The 17,497-nt window shown below is 37.9% G+C and overlaps 1 protein-coding gene and 1 long non-coding RNA gene across 3 annotated transcripts in view; one reads left to right on the forward strand and one right to left on the reverse strand.

Moving 5' to 3' along the window:
* Positions 1-901: 901 nt before the first annotated feature.
* On the reverse strand, positions 902-16,791 carry LOC133529594 (uncharacterized). Of its 2 annotated transcripts, none has more exons than XM_061867339.1 (6): positions 16,643-16,791; positions 6,503-6,666; positions 5,774-5,884; positions 5,572-5,667; positions 4,010-4,201; positions 902-2,514 (listed from the first exon to the last, which is right to left on the reverse strand). In XM_061867339.1, the coding sequence occupies exons 1-6, from the start codon at positions 16,683-16,685 to the stop codon at positions 2,443-2,445; spliced, it is 678 nt and encodes a 225-aa protein (XP_061723323.1). In that variant the 5' UTR covers positions 16,686-16,791; the 3' UTR covers positions 902-2,442. The 2 variants fall into 2 exon arrangements, with proteins under 2 accessions (XP_061723323.1, XP_061723322.1); XM_061867338.1 differs by having other exon boundaries at positions 5,774-5,887.
* LOC133529598 (uncharacterized) overlaps positions 14,701-17,497 on the forward strand; it is a 108,165-nt gene continuing 105,368 nt past the window's right edge. Inside the window, exon 1 of the long non-coding RNA XR_009801174.1 lies at positions 14,701-14,800. This is a non-coding gene — a long non-coding RNA (uncharacterized LOC133529598). The remainder of the gene's footprint in view (positions 14,801-17,497) is intronic.

Raw genomic sequence — 17,497 nt, forward strand, 5'->3', positions numbered from 1 at the left:
TGACCTTAGCTCACTTATCCTAAAGTTCATTTTCCAATTATTTCTACTGTGAGATACGCCGCGGACTGGACGCAAGCGGCGCGCGGCGTGTCAAGGCCGTAGATACATTTGGTCGAGCGCAATGTAAGAATGGCCTCGCCGCGCGCCGCTTACGTCCAGTTCGCGGCATATGATTTTGATTTGTAACCTTTTGGGTTGCCACAGATTTGTACATAATTACTATGTACTGTATATGGGGTCATTATTGGCAAATAAAGATCATTATTTAGACAAGAACACAGAAAGATTAAAACAGCTTCTTACTCTTTTTCTACGATTTTCTGCCATTTAATTTAGAACTATGTTCTCAATTATGTAACATACTTTGTATTTTTCCGGAATAAGATTTAAGATCATATTCAGATGTTCAAATTCATGAACAATAGAAAATGTCTGTTATCATAATCTTTATGTAAATATAAGATTAAATGCATATTTCTCACAGATAGGGTTTGCACGACGGATCTGAAATGTATGGGAAGATCCTGGTATCCAGATCCGGATAATTTCATACATTTTGGATCGGAATGGCAATCCCTACTCACAGATGTAGCCTAAAATTGCTGTCTTAAATCTATTTAAATTTTACAATAAAATCCATTAAAAGATATCACAGCAATTTCTTAGCCAAATCTAAAATTTAGTTTAAAAGTGTATTTTTTTACATCTTAGACCTGAAGATTGAAAATAATAATCATCATAATCGTGTAATATTCTATAGTTTGTGCCATCCATGAAGACATTGTACTACATTTAATTTATCAATTCGTAATTAGATATAATTTTATTTGAAAACATATTCAATGTACTATAATCGGTTCTACGCTGTTTCTTGGCGTGCATTCTCTTTTTAATTATCTCCTATTTTTATTTGTCAATTCTTCAAACCTTTTCTTCCTAATATTGTCAATATTTAGAGCTAATACTTCAGACTGTTTCACATTCTTACCCGTGTTTTGCATAGATTCATTATTGCACTGATTTTTCCTATTACAGAATTAATGTGTTTCTCACAGACTGATTTTCCCTGGGGATCTTTTTATAAGTGATTTCATTGTACAGTCAGCGTCAAATACTTCGTAGCAGTCAAAGTAGCCAAATAGTTCGGTACACCATATATTTAGTATGGTGTACCGAACTATTTGGCCACTTAGACTGCTACGAAGTATTTGACGCTGACTGTAGCATGTACATAATGTACTGTAAAAGAGATACGGTCTAACTGAGGTGGGGAATGTAAACGCTCCAGGTAGATTTCTGATGATAATATATTTTTTTCTTCATAAACGAAATACAGTAATATCGACTAACTCAGATGCTTGCTACTTTCAGAATGAAATCTCCTGCAGATCTTTATTCCTTTAGCAGGGCGATAGTTCTGAATTCAAATAATCGTTGCCAGTTATCTATCTTGAGACTGTGAAGGTTTCCAACCTTCACGGTACATATCTTGGTGTGGCTGTCTGTGACCGCGACAAAGCGTCCCGTAGAATAGATTAATACACACACTACATAGACATAGACGGATAATTTCCTTGACATCCTTGTAACCAAAATACTGCTTATTTTCGTACCGCTACTTGGCACTAGATGTCATGAGTGTCACGACAAACAAAAAGTGTATTGCTCAACAATTTACAACTAATATTACAAGCGTAAGGAGTTGGAAATAGAGAGAATGTAGTGATTATATGCTCTTTGCAGCTGCTCGCTCTTGTCAAACTCCTCGCACTTCGCCCCCTCAATCAAGAATATAGTGAGACGCGTCTTTGTGGATGGCACAAACGATAATGTATATTTTAAACAAATCCACAACAATAAAATCATTGTCTGTAATTTCTTTAATGGATTAACTTACAATTAGAAATAAACTTAGCTGTCAAAAAGTTAAACAAAAGCAACAATGACATTTGGCAAATGTCAAATAAATCTAAAGGCGCGTTCACATTGATCCATTTTTTTAAATTGATTTTTGGATCATTCTAAATGTGACATTATATTTATCAAATTACATGATAAATGCATAAAGAACGAAATGACTTAATGGCATTTTAAGGAATTATTTTTGCCAACAAGGAACCACACTCATTTATTAAAAATATTTCTAAACAGTCTTCAGTAGACACAACCAAAAATAACTGCAATAACTCAATCTTTGGAAAAATAGAGAAGATCATTTTGGAAGCGTCGTATGCGTATTACTTTTGACTGTATGAGTGAAAAGTAGAATAAACTTATAATTAGTGAAAGATACTGGCCTTTATTACGTTTTTTACATTTTTTATACTCTTTAGAGACATATTTGCCAAATGATTCTGAATTGTATCACTCTACAGAGTGAAAAGTTTGAAAATTGTTGACGAGTGTGAGTTATCCTTGATAGATACACTTAGTTAACTTACATTACTCGTCCAAGAAGTGTGTCTTCAAATATTTCATCATCCCAAAAGTTCTGAAGCGTTTCGTTCCGATTACCTGTAAACATAATAATAAATCTGTTTCATTTCTCTTTTAACTAAACACTAATATCTAAATGCCGGATGGAAATGATCAACATTGGGTTGCAATATTTAACAGACGTTTATAAAGGTTGTCCCCAAAAAAACGCAAGATTGGAATATACCGCCATTTTTGCATTTTAGTGCTGGTAACCTGGTTTAGAGTTTGTAAAAATGGCGGATTGAACAACGCGTTTTCATTATTGAACAATATTTCGAAAGTAATGAAAGTTTGGCAGGTAGCGTTAGAAAATTTCGTGCAAAATATGGTCGGAATAATTAATTGACTTTGTCAACTGTGAGGTTTGCAAAATTCAGGGAGAGTGGATCAATTAATGATGATCAATTAATGATGGTCATTCCACTGGCCGTCCGAAAACAAGCCGTTCAAATGGCAATATAGAATCAGTGCATCAGCCGAATTTATGAAAAATGGTCATGGAAATTTTTGACAAAAGAATGCGTATGTGCCAGCAAAGCCGTGGAAGCTGCTCGACGCTCGACGTGTTATTCCACATAACCCTAATAGAGTATTTTATAAACATATTATAATGATAGAAAAAGTGGTTTCCACTAAATTCAAACCTTGCGTTATTTTTGGGACACCTTTTGAATAACACCATCCATGTTTCCTACCCGCTTTGGGCTAGCAATTAGCAAGGTTTCTGGATCAGTAATTTGGGTCAGAACAGAAATGAATAAATAAATATTATAGGACATTATTACATAAATTGACTAAGTGACAGTAAGCTCAATAAGGCTTGTGTTGTGGCTAGACAACGATATATTAGTTTCTACACACATACATAAGGGTAAGGGTCTTTATTTGTGTGATGAACACAGATATTTGTTCCTGAGCCGTGGGTGTTTTCTATGTATATAAGTATGTATTTATCTACCAGTGGCGGATCGTTCAAAGAACTCGATTCCCACCGGCTTGCCTAATTTCAGCCCGTTGAGTACTGTCACAATCGGTTCATGGAGAAAAGGAAAGCAAAATAAGCGCCGGGTTCCCTACAAATATTTGTGACGCGCCGCCACTGTTATCTACATATATATATCATCGCCTAGTACCCATAGTAAAAGCTTTGCTTAGTTTAGGGCCAGGTAGATCTCTGTAAAATTGTCTCGAAATATTTGACGACCGGTTTGGCCTAGTGGGACAGTGGGTAGTGACCCTGCCTACGAAGCTGATGGCCCCGGGTTCAAATCCTGGTAAGGTCATTTATTCGTGTGATGAGCATGGATATTTGTTCCTGAGTCATGGGTGTTTTCTATGTATTTAAGTATTTATAAATATTTATATATTATATATATCGTTCTTTAAGTACCCTCAACACAAGCCTTATTGAGCTTACTGTGGGACTTAGTCAATTTGTGTAATAATGACCTATAATATTTACTAATAATAATATTTATTTATTATTATATTTATCATGAACGACAACGTGTCGTCACAGAATAAGACATACCTTATAGAGTGCGTCGTCACAGATAGCAAACTGCTTGTTGTTGGGGTCGTAGAGGTTCTTCTCCTTGATCATGGCCCACACGCGCTTGACGACCTCGTGGCGCGGCATCTCGGGCGCGCCCATGAGGCCGGCCAGCGCGGGCGACAGCTTGTAGGCGCGCGTGTAGCCGCCGCCTTTGCCGCGCCCGCCGGCCTGGAATATAACATTTTGTCTTTCCTTTTTCCTTCGTTTATCTTCGTTTTTCTTATTTAGGACAACCGAGGTCGCCGTCCAGTGGGTCGGCCCAGATACCGCTGGAGCGACAGTGTACAGGCGGATCTGTGCCAACTCAAAGCCGATAACTGACAGGAAGTGGCACAGGATCGGAACAGGTGGCGTTCTCTCGTTTTGGAGGCAAAGACCCTCTTTGGATCACTGCGCCACAATAGTTAGTTAGTTTTCCTTCGTTGCATCCATATGCAGACTGCAGTGTGGTATCACGTGAGCTTGGACTTCACCGTGTGGTATGTTACCGGAAAATTGCGGGTCACTTCTGGATGCGATTAGCTCAGGACCGGGGCAGGTGGCGTACTAGAAGAGAGGCCTATGCTCGGCAGTGGGCGATAAAAGGCCGATGTTTTTTTTATGGACAAACAGTAAGCTACCTGACCGATGTAAGCCCCGGTGCCTAACCAAAGCCCAGTTTTTTAAAATTAGACCCTTTTTACAGCATGTTTGCAGAAATGCGAACGGACGATTTTTTTGCAATCAGACGCAAGCGTGTGGGATCACTACTCAGGCAAGTGCGTGGCAACAGCAACGGCCTCCTTAGAATATTATCAGAGTCTTGACTGCCCTGTGACTAAATACTGGGTCGAAGTGGCCATCGGCAGGGCCAAATAGGATGAGTCTTCTTGTATATATTTTTTTGTATATTTTCTGCACCTACTAACTTAGTTATTAAGTCAAAATTGTTACTAACATCCTATGGATCATTTATCTGCAATAAATATTTTTTGTTTATTTTTTATTTTATCCAAAAAGGGGAACAGTAACTTAAGGACCTGGAGACGCCTTGTTTGTTTTTCTGTACAAAACAGTCTGCTGATTTTTGCGGGGGAGGGGCACGTCAAATGTAATGTCATGTTAGATAAACATCAGTCCATACAACACATATGACCATTGGCCGAGATCTTCAACAGTGGGGTAATCCTCCAGTTGTTAAATCCTCCAAAACAGTTCATATTAAACATTGGTTCCCAAGCCAAAGAAAGTTACTATTAATACGTTAATGATTCAATAAGTAAATCATTTTATACATTTTGTTTTTTTTTCTTAAAATTTATGGTTCTATTTTGTGTCTTAAATAAATAAGGAGAGTGTTACATGGGTCCGGTATGTTGCTTATATTATAACTAGTGAGCCAGCAAGTCAAGCACTAACATTTGACAATTTAGTTACCATCAAAAATATGTTAAATATGGTATCATGGAAAGCCATCTACTTCAAATGCCAAGACAATATTTTGCACTGCTTTATGTCTCAAAATTTGTTTATCTATTTTAAAGTTTTAAGTAATTTACCTTCTTAGCCTTAGGCGCCTTCTCTTTCTTCTTGCCCCAGTCATCATCATCATCGGATCCCTTCTTCTTGCGGCCCTTCTTCTTTGGCGCTGGTTTCTGATAAAACAAAAAAAGATTTACATAAATATGTAAATTATATCTATTAGTCCTATTATTAATAAAAATAGGTGAGGCTACTTCTTTTCATGTAAATGGCCCTCACCTCATCAGATTCGCTGCCGGAGCCCTCATCTTCAGAGCTTTCCTTGCGTTTCTTGGCCTTGGGCGGCGCTCGCTTTGCCGGCTTCTTTTCTTCTTCTTCTTCTTCTTCTTCCTCCTGATAAAAGAAAAATTAAATTTTTTGAAAAGAATTTAATTTTTGATACAGACAAATATATTTAATACTCATACAATCTTTAACCTTTTGACCGCCAAAGACGTCATATGACGTGCGCGGCTACAGCCCAATATCAACCTTCATGCGTACCGACAAGGTTCACGATTACGCGCCGTGTACGATAGGCGTGGCGTTCAAAAGGTTAACAAATCCAAACATAAATGGGTTGCGTTGTTTTATCACAGAGTTCCTATGGCCACCTTCTGTGCCCATCATAGGATCAGCTTGATGGTACAGTCAGCTGCAAAATTGATGATTGATTGATGTATCGAGATAATCGTCTCATAAATATGGTACTACGCTCTTATTACACTGGAATAAGATGCTATGGGATATATTTTTGAGTAAGATGTGTACACCCATATTTTTACACTTGACTGTACCATCATATTGTATTTTCACCCAACTTACATAATGTATGCTAACATTGTGGATGACACAAACTATAGCTTTAAATTAAACGGAATATAATGCATGTCACAACCATGACAAAGCAGACCTATGGAATGCCCCCACCAAATAATTAATATACCCACATACACAGGTTTTCCTTACCTCTTCCTCTGCGGAGCCATCATCTTCTTTGCTATTAACATAGTCCATGACTAGCTGGTCAATGAGCTTCCTCTTATCGCTCAGGTCACAACCGAAGCTCTTCTCCAGCTTCTGACGCACCTTCTTGGATGATGTGTTGGCCAGGTTAGCATTTTCAAGGATCTCTGCAGGTGAAAGAAATAATACTGGGTGTCCGGTGGCAGAATCAGGATTTAAAATATAAATAATAAAAAAACTACAAAAGATATAAATTTATATGAATAACTATCATAAAGAAGAGAAATGCGGGTTTTATTTCTTAAAAATTATATCGTCTAAATGTTGACCGTCACGTCGCACACATTCTTGTAATCTGGCCTCAGTGTTCCTTGCCACTCGCTGGAGAAGTGACGCCGGGATGGCATGAACCTCGCGAGCGATATTTTCTTTTAGTGCTGAGATAGTCGCCGGACTTGTTTCATAGACCTTACTCTTGAGGTACCCCCACAGAAAAAAGTCCATGGGTGTAAGATCCGGCGACCTGGGTGGCCAGGGGATGTCACCGAAACGGCTTATCAGTTTGTTAGGGAAGAAATCACGAAGTAGCGCCATGGTCTCCCTAGCAGTGTGAGGCGTGGCGCCATCTTGTTGAAACCATGTGTGTGAAGTGAAGGCAGAATGTCCTCTCATTATTGGAAACAAATAATCGTTAAGCATGCGCCGATAAGCAACACAGGTGACCAATAACGGCAATTCTGCTTGTTTACTGCTCCAAAAGATAGTGTTCACCGTGCGAAATCGTTCCAACATTGTCTCACAGAAATTTTTGCTTGCACAATTTGAATTTTAAAGGGGTGAAATTTAAGATCCTTCTTCAATATCTCGTGCGACGTGCAAAGCGCTGGTGGCCTAGCGGTAAGAGCGTGCGACTTGCAATCCGGAGGTCGCGGGTTCAAACCCCGGCTCGTACCAATGAGTTTTTCGGAACTTATGTACGAAATATCATTTGATATTTACCAGTTGCTTTTCGGTGAAGGAAAACATCGTGAGGAAACCGGACTAATCCCAACAAGGCCTAGTTTACCCTCTGGGTTGGAAGGTCAGATGGCAGTCGCTTTCGTAAAAATTAATGCCTACCGTAAAATGCCTGCAACTTTGCCATTTAAGCTCAATTTTGCCTATTTCATTTCAATTAAGACCTCTCGAATTTGCTTAGTTTTTTCTTGTTTTTTGCCATTTGGTAGTTATTTATTTATCGTATGGCGTATGTATGTCACTGGATTAAGTACATAGATAAACTTATAATTAGAATTTCGCCCTTCCTAGGTACGCGACCGCTTCCTCTGATAGGATCTTAAAATCATCTACATGGCCTGTGTATCTAGTAAGGGGGCACTCCAGAGTGATGTGGTTGATGGTCTGGTCTGGGTGCCCGCAGTTACAGGTAGGAGAGGAGCTCCAGCCCCATTTGTACCAGTGGTGGCCGCAGTTGCAAACTCCTGTTCTTAAGCGGTTAAGAGCAGACCACACCCGGCGCGGTTCCTTGAATCCCACTGGGGATACTCGCAGGGGTAGAGCAGAGAAGGGGTTTGCTTGGTCCCCGAGGGCTTCCCATTCTGCGGTCCATGCCTCCTCCAGGGTACGGGTGGTCAGGGAGTTTTCCATCCGTAATGCAGGCGGGTTTCGGGATTTAAGACGTTTTCTTCCGAAGCCCTCGAGGTCCTGGTGAATTGGTAGTTCAGGACTAAAGTGCGCTTTCACTAGTTCGCGTTGGAGGCATTTTTCTCTTCGCAGGCGCGCAGGGGCTATGTTGCTAAGAGCGGGGAGCCAGTGGATGGGTGTTGGCTTAAGGCATCCCGTTATTAGACGGAGAGTCTGGTTAAGCTGCGTGTCGATGGCTGAGGTATGAACACTATTCATCCAGACTGGAGCGCAGTACTCGGCCGTCGAGTAAACCAGTGCCAGCGCCGTGGTTCGGAGACACGAGGCAGAGGCTCCCCAAGTTGTCCCTGTTAATTTTTGCACTAGACTATTCCTGGTTTGGTAGTAATTTTCATTATTCTGGCAACACATATTTCATTTTTTTACAATGGTAACTCCATTGTTGCTCCGCCAGTTACGTATCTAAAGTCGGCGTGAGTGGCAGCATTTTTTTAGTGTCTCGCAACTTTTGAATTTTTATCTACGAAAAAGGTGTTTTTGAGAAGTGGTAACGTCCCAGGGTAAGTAAAGACTGTCTATTTCCCGTAAGTTTAATATTTTCAATAAAAGGACATGATTTCAGCATAATAACGTACTAGGCAATATTGGGCAGTGTTTTGGAAACTTTTTTTTTTTTTTTTTTTTTTTTCTTTATTTAGAAACAAACAGTCTCTTATATTGATAAATTTTTACAATATAGGGTAATAGACTTATAGACCTACAGTTTCCTTAAATATAGTATGAAAACCATATAACCTAAATATATATAATTACTAAACTAAACCTGAAATTCTAAGTTGCCAAATTGAAGTTACAAATAATGCTCGTACATCCTAACAAAAATAAAAGCAAAGATGAAGTACATTGCAATAACACTAATAACAAACAATAATTGTAATTAAAGTTAACTATCTAATTTAAGTCCATTAATACATTTCAATGTAAGTTGTTTGAAACTACCGAACTTTTCACTGAAAATATCTACATTTTGAAACTTATCATCATACATCCTGCATGCTCTTCTAATGAAACCGTTTCTCGCATATGCGGTTCGACTACGAGGAATATAAAAGAGGTTCTTCTTTCTACATGCTCGCTCACAACGACGGGGTACTCTAAATGAAACAGATTTTAATAACTCAGGGGCGTCGATGATGTTGTTAATGACTTTATAGAGAATTATAATATCAGTGCGTTCGCGACGCAAGCTCAAGGGTAAAATATTATGTCTTTTCATAGCGGTAGTGTAATCTATGTATTTATTTCCAGTGCGATATTCAATTGCTCTTACAAACTTCTTTTGCACTCTCTCTATTCTATCGCCATGAATTTTATATAGCGGGTTCCACACTGAACTAGCAAATTCTAATCGACTACGGACATAACTATTAAATAATATCTTATACGTCGAAGGTCTCCTGAAATCTTTACCTACGCGCAATATGAATCCCAACTGCTTAAAAGATTTATTTAAGATATTATCAATGTGGGGTACAAAGGTAAGCTTTGAGTCCATGATTACGCCGAGGTCACGGATCTGGTTCACACGAGTTAACTCTTTATTACAAAGATCATACTTGAAATTAATAGTTGTCCTTTTTCTACTAAAGCTAATAACAAAACATTTTTCTGGGTTTAAGAAAAGATTATTTGTGTTACAAAAAGTCTGGAAATTATGTAAATCGTTTTGTAGTAAAGTACAATCTTCTGGATTTCGTATGACTCTGAAAATTTTCGTGTCGTCGGCATATAAAAGCATGTTTGAATTTTTGATACATTCAGTGATATCATTTATGTACAGGACAAATAACAAGGGCCCCAAATGGGAACCCTGCGGTACACCAGAACTGATAGACCTATAATGAGAAATATGTCCCTTCACAGCTACGGCCTGCGAACGATTTTCTACATAGGATTTTATCCAGCGATAAAGATCCCCGTGTATACCAAAATGCCACAGCTTTATAAGTAAGCGCTCATGACAGACCTTGTCGAAAGCCTTGGCAAAATCGGTATACACAGCGTCCACTTGACAGTTGTTATCTAGCGCAGTTAATATGGCTTCTGTATAAGATAGAAGATTCGATTCGACACTACGACCACTAAGAAAACCATGTTGGTTTGGAATGATATGACGCCGCATCGCAGTAGAAAGCTGATCACTAACAATCTTCTCTAAAATTTTGCCAAACTGACACAATTTCGATATAGGGCGATATTTCTCTATGTCCGAGCTAACTTCACCTTTTGGTACTGGTGTAACTAATGCCTGTTTCCAAAGTGAAGGTACACACCCCTCCCTGATAGACCTCTCAAAAAGTAAAGTTATAGGCAATGTCAAGCTAGAGGAGCATCTTTTAATTATGATGGGAGGTATACCGTCAGGACCAGCACCCTTATTAATGTTTATACGTTTAAGATATTTGTTAACAAGGTCTTTAGTTATAAAAATAGTGTCCATATCAAACACTGTATCATTTACAGGTAGAAGATTATTCAAGTCAACAGAACTAACAGTTGGTTTTTCAAAAACTGAGTGGAAATGTTGATTGAAAAAATCACATATTTGTGTACCATTTGAGGCTGTCATACCCTTATAGTGCATAAGCTGTGGGAGACCACTCTTAACAAAAACTGATTTTATATAAGTCCAAAAGAATTTAGGGTGAGTACTAATTTTGGCTTCAGTATTGTTAATATAATTTCTGTAACATATTGGCTCCAATTTTAAAATTCTTTTTCTTATAGTTTTAAAAGTGTCGAAATCTAAGGGATTATTGAAAGTCTTCCACAGTTTATGGTATTTCTTTTTCTCATTCAGAAGTCTTCTAAGAGACCTAGTATACCAAGGGGGCTTTGAACACGATGAACGTTGCGGTACCTTTGGAACATACCTGTCAATCAATCTATTTAATATGTCATAGAAAAGTATTACACAATCCTCCAGTGCACGGCCTTGAAAATATTCGATCCAGTGAATTTTTGATAATTCAATATTTATTTGAATAAAATTAGCTTCATAAAAACGGTATACGTAAGTAGAAGCCGGCTTCAGCGGTGGTGTGTAATCTAAGTTAAGTTCAATCTGAAGAGCCTTATGATGCAAATCCTCTGGTGTTAAAACATCATCACTTACTGTAACTATGCAATTTTTATTGCAAAAAATGAGATCAAGCACACGTTGATTAATGTTAAAACAACCGTTGTATTGTTCAACACCTGTGTATGATAAAAACTCACTAAGCAATTGTAGAGGAGAACTGTTGTTGTTAGCTAAGGTAATTTTATAACAGTCATTTTTAACCCATTGTGCGTCAGAAATATTAAAATCACCAGTTATAAGAAAAATATCGTTTGGATTATCTATTATTAATTCACTACAGATTTCAAAAAAGTTTTTCAATGTATCCCTATATTGCGGCCCGTGCGGAATGTAAACACAACAAATATTTAAGAATATTTGTCCTTGACCATCAGTTTGCGATATAGGTAATGACAACCATATGCACTCAGAGGATGATGGAGAGGGACAGGGCCAGTCTCGCGGAGTCGGCATGAGCTCCCGGCGCACAGCGACCGCCACCCCCCCGCCCCGCTCCGCCCCACTCGAGCCAGCTGATCTATCGCAACGATAAACAATATACCTACTGTCGAAGATTTCCCTGTCAAAAAAGTGTGCATTTAACCAACTCTCGGTAATACATATAAAGTCATAATTTAGCAATGCGACCTGCGAATAAAAACTGTGTGTTTTGGTACGCAGTCCCCTTACGTTCTGATAATAACCTGTTAAATTGACAGTTAGGCCGGCAGTAAGTTTATGAATACTTGAATTAGTATAAATGTTTTTATTATTTTTAAAGCCAGAGTGAACCACGTAGTCTCTGAGTACCAGAGTATATTAAATATAAATGGAGAGGGTGGGTGTTGCGAGTAAAACGAAAAATAAGTACTATTTTTTATGCGGCTAGACAGGGAAGCGATTTCATTAGCGAGACATGCTGAGGATTTAATAAAGGGTATTGTTAATATACATATTTTACGAACACTTATTTTTATGACAATGAACAATACTAATAAAAACAGTCACTTAAACTTGTTGAAATTGAAGTTTTTATTAATCACCATAACTTGAGACGTCTCGGTTTTTCGAGCTAAAATTTTACAGTCCCTTATCCATAGGTAGGCGATTTTGTTTTCCTTTTTGAGCTCACGCGCCTGCTTGAGTAGCATCTTACTGGCCGGAGTGAGGTGGTCACCCAGGTACAGGTTCACAGCTGGCCCGGGGAGGCCGATAGAAGATGTCGTGATGCCCCTTCGAGCTCGCACCGCCGAGAGAAGTTCATCCTTGTAAATACGGCGGGTAAACTTTACGATCACCGCCGGTTCACGTACATTCGACGACCGATCGAAATCGTTATCGCCGCCCTCTTCGCTGGGCACACTATGGAACCGTCGCACCCGTTGAACATTATCTATATTCTGAACCTCCAATTTTAATCCCACTGTGGCGTATATGTTTTCTAAAATGCTAATAAGGTTCTCCCCTTTTTTAAAAGGCAGGCCAGAAATCTCAACATTGTTTATTCTTGAGTATTGCTCGCGAGCCTCACATTCCTGTTGGAGGGTAGAAATAATAGTCGTGGCTTTATCTAGGTCCGACTGCAACCTAGGCAAGAGAGTGGATTTATCCTCTAAAAGGCTAAGCCGGTCTTCTGCAGTTGACAAACGAGGTTCAAACTCATTTAGTTTCGTTTCGATATTGTTGACACTGTCCTTGCAAGACTGCAGGTCCGCCCGCAAGACGCCGAAATCGGCTCGAAATTCCTTGATTTCCGTCAGGACGGATTTAAATCCTTGTTCGAGCTGAGTAAGGACACTGGATTCACTGGACCCGGTAGGAGTATTGTTAGTCTTCGCCGGGAGCGATTGTTTTTCTACTTTCGCATTTTTCACATTAGTGGGTGTCGGAATATTTCCGACACCGCGGCAAGTGGTGCAACGCCAGCTCGCTTTTTTTTCGCTGGTCATCTTGCGATGAGTAGTTTCCAGGAGACCAGCACATCCGAAATGAAGACTTCCTTTACAATCACTACATAAAACACCATCAGTAACCTCGAGTTCGCACTTTAAACAAATCATGGTGCAATTAATGTAATTACGACACTTCAAGTTAAATAGAACTCAGTCACAGTAATAATTAGGTTGGTTATTGTATGAACGAGACACGTTCGCACGGCGGCGTAAACAAATGAGTCACACGGTAGGTCGCGCAACAGCCGATCGGAACGAGCACTCGACGCTAACTACGGAAACTTGAATGACACAATTTTGCCTGGGTCTAGGGCTGTCACTAGCTGCATTTTCTAAATGTACAGAAAAGAGTAAAAATAAGCTTGCCTAAACTGCTTAAATGAGTTTATTTATTACAAGCTTTTTATTAACTTGCAATGTTTGTTTGTTTAAGTCAAATCTTGCAAGTCGATTTTCACCGACTTTCAGTGTGGGTACCTGTAGATCTGCTGACAATGCAATAATAAACTAACGTTAACAAAAAAAACTTATGGGTATTAAAATGAAAATTATAAAAAAAACTTATTGCAATCTGTTATTATATTTTTATTGTAGTTACTTGCAATTGTATATTTATTGTATTATAATTATGTTGTATGTTTACTTGTAATTGTCTTTTTGTTCAAAATTTGCAATCTAATTTTCAACCACTTATTAGCGACCAATTGAGGTGTTTGACATACTTATGTAACTTGGGTGACAATGCAATGTTTATGGTACCATCGAGATGGTCTGATGATGGAGACCGAAGATAGCAACTTCTAAACTACACATAATAAACCCACTGTGTTTAGGCTTATTTGATTTGTCTTGCAGTTATCTTTCTTATCGAAATCTGGGTTGTCAGGTGTCAGGTCGATTACAATTGGAGTTCAAAGGTGATGGGTGATTAGAACTTTACAATGAAATAGAACTTTACACTATTTTTTTAAATTTTTTTATTTTTTTTATTTAATAATGCATTGAAAATTAGCAAAATAGTGTATCTGCAATGTACTTGTAATAAAAAAATTAAAATAAGTTCAAATTATTAAATACTAAAAGAAAAAGAAATCAAACAACATTATATTACATTTGTTTGTTGATTATTTTGTAACTAACAATATAAATAGATTTTTTTAATAATAATAATTTTTTGGCACAACCCTACAGTTAACGATATTTTTGTATAGAAAGTTTATGGAACCTGCTACAACTTTACCTATTGCATGTGAAAAAAAAGTATTAAGCTTATGGCAATAATTTGATTGTCAGGGACAAGCATAATGTCTCATGCACAAGAGTAAATATTATTGCAAATCGCAACACATTATTTATGGAGATATCCGTCTATGCAAAGTTACGTCTTAGGCCTACAACTTTGCCTGCCACTTTGATTGCTTGTAAATCGAAAATACAGTATGATTAGGTAATGAGATTTGAGTCTTATCTGGTAAGGCATAGGGTATGTTTTCCGACTAATACTCATGAAACTCATAATGAAAAATAGGTTCACAGATATAAGAAAAAAACGTCAAAATCCAGGCAAAGTTGCAGCGTTTTACGGTACGCCAAATCTTGGGATTAGTTGTCAAGCGGACCCCAGGCTCCCATGAGCCGTGGCAAAAATGCCGGGACAACGCGAGGAAGAAGACTTCAATATCTCGTGCACTATAGTTTTTGGAAGCCCCAAGGCAGCCGCTCTCTTGCGCATGGACTGACGCGGATTATCGCGCAAACTGGACGCGACGAGTTCAATGTTTTCAATTGTTCTCGACGTACGGCTGGGTCCTGGTCGTGGGTTGTTTTCTGCCGAACTTGTTGCCCGGAACCTTCGCACCCATGATCGAATCAAATCTTCACTTGGGGCGTCACGTGACCTTCGAATATTGTAATGTGAACAAAATCTTCGACGAGCAATTGCACACGAATCATTGGCTTTGAAATTCGATTGCGAACGCACGTTGTTCACCTGTCCACTGCGACATCGCGACTAAAGTAAATAACCCGCACGAATAACGAAGCCAACGCGGCCCCCTCCCCGCTCCTCCGCTCAACGGTTACGGAGAAATTCAAAATTTAAATCCTGATTCTGCCACCGGACACACTGTACTTTGAGTTCTTTTTACTTATTTATATTTTATTTAAAAAAAAAAACATACAATTGACAGACTTAATGCCAAAAGAAACTATTTAACCTTCTTATTTAGGGTTTTTAGAAGAACAATAGGATTTAAAAAAATCAAATACACATTGAAATTTTTGTCAGTTGCGGATACTTGACCCATAGCATAATTGGTAAAATTATTGTGCCCCTGTAATGTTCAAGTACCACTATGGGGAAATAGTTTTTCAGTTTGTTCGAGGAATTTTACAATATTTTGTGTGCTATAAAATCAAAATCTGTAAATGCACAAGTTTTGACAGCTGTTCCCTAATCCAACACAAGTGAAGTCTATTTCTAACAATTATATAGATTGCCTGTCTAATCGAAGTCTTCTTGCAATGGATTAAGGTAGAAAAACTGTTTATATTTATTAGCGTAAATGTACATCAAGTAGTTTTCAATGCAACCATAGTTGTTGTGAGAGGCTATTAGTGTGTGCGGAAAGAGAAGAGTCGTGGAATGTATGGGGCCCAATACAATCCACGACTTTTCTCTTTCCGAACATACTATATAGGTTTTTGTCAGGTTTGAGATCAAAAGGTAATAAAAATTCTCCGATAACAAAGCTACAAGCAAGTCAATGATTAAAAAAAATCATAACAAGCATACAACTTTATTTCAAACTATCAAATTCGTTCCAAATTCCGAACTCATAAAAATTAAGAATGCCTACTTATCATGAGCAGGTTATGCGTCGAATAAACGATCGATGGGCGATTCGGAACGTAACAATGGCCGTCTTCAGAAATGACAAAACATCAACTTTACTCACAAAAATAACCATTATTGTATAAAATAAAGCATTTCAAATAAAATGTTTCAAGTAAAAACTGTTCGGTATGATAGTGCGCACCATTCTGTAAAACAAGTTTATGCAAACGGGCCGCCATTGCAGCGCTACATACGTGGAGTATTGTGATGCAAGTTACGCGTTGTACAAAAATAAACCACCAGTGGGCAAGCTTATTTAGAAAGCCTAAAATAAAGGCAAATATCCGGAACAGTCCGCAAAATAATGTCTAACAACTTTCACTTGAAACATTTTCGGTCAATCCTTTTACTAACAGAGATATTTCAGTAAGAAGGGAGAGAAAAATAAGTTCCTTTGAACAATGTAGGAAGCCATTACGAGGTGCCCGGGCAAGTCTGTAACCTAGCACTTTTTCCGCTCAAAATACTTGTGAAGTCTAGATTTTGAACATAACATTCATAAAATGGCTCCCTTAAGATGCTAAACTTACTTGCGATCTCTTTTTCAAGTTCTTCCTTGCTGATGTCTGCCATTTTCTTGAAATCAGTGAATTTTCTCCCGCGATGCAGAGGAAAGCAAGCCACACAATAATATACCTACGGCTAGGTGCTACACGGCGTCGAAACGAATTTAGCCGAAGATTGTATCGGCGCTCTTCGGGTTATAATATCGACCAATTAATACGAGGGGTGGCAACGCATCGTACCAACCAGCAGCTCCAATTTGTTGACATTTAAATAGCGCCAAATTTAAAATGCAGTGTTATGTTAGTTATGTACTTCGTAATTTTTTATATTTAGTACATTTTAATATAGTAAGAACGATTAAAATAACAAAATATATCGTTTGCAGTGAATAATTATGTTTTTAATCGTTAAATCGTTAAAAACCGAAGAATTAAGTTTAAAATTTTTGCACTATTTGCCAACTATAATATCACCTGTCAGTGTCAAATGGTGAAACTATTCGGTACTCCTTCGGTCAATTATATTTCGAGTAGAAATATTTTACAATTAACTTTTGCACTGTGTATTACACAGTGCGTAATGCCTGATTACCATAAATAGATAATTATTAAACGAATAAAATATTTTTAAATAAATAAATGCTAAATATCACAAAGTATTACTAAAAATAATAAATGTCTAACAATATATGTGTTTTTAACATGGACTCGAATAACGTCATCACCCGAGGTGAGGCCTTTTATGATTATAAATTAATAAGCTATGATAAAAAAAACTTATATTTTTCAGTAATCATAAAAGTTTTTCCAAAAAATATATTAAAGAATCATCATTGGTTTAACTAATTATTGAAAAGGCTTTCATAATTGTCAAAACCA

This window comes from Cydia pomonella, chromosome 21 (assembly GCF_033807575.1).
Source record: "Cydia pomonella isolate Wapato2018A chromosome 21, ilCydPomo1, whole genome shotgun sequence".
NCBI classification, from domain to species: Eukaryota; Metazoa; Arthropoda; class Insecta; order Lepidoptera; family Tortricidae; genus Cydia; species Cydia pomonella.

Bases quoted from the DNA above. Each gene is read 5' to 3' on its own strand.
- LOC133529594 (XM_061867338.1), bottom strand. From the start codon at position 16,685: ATGGCAGACATCAGCAAGGAAGAACTTGAAAAAGAGATCGCAA. The intron at 6,667-16,642 runs GTAAGTTTAGCA...TTTCACCTGCAG, and splicing joins ACTTGAAAAAGAGATCGCAA to AGATCCTTGAAAATGCTAAC. The intron at 4,202-5,571 runs GTAAATTACTTA...GTTATATTCCAG, and splicing joins AGGCGCCTAAGGCTAAGAAG to GCCGGCGGGCGCGGCAAAGG.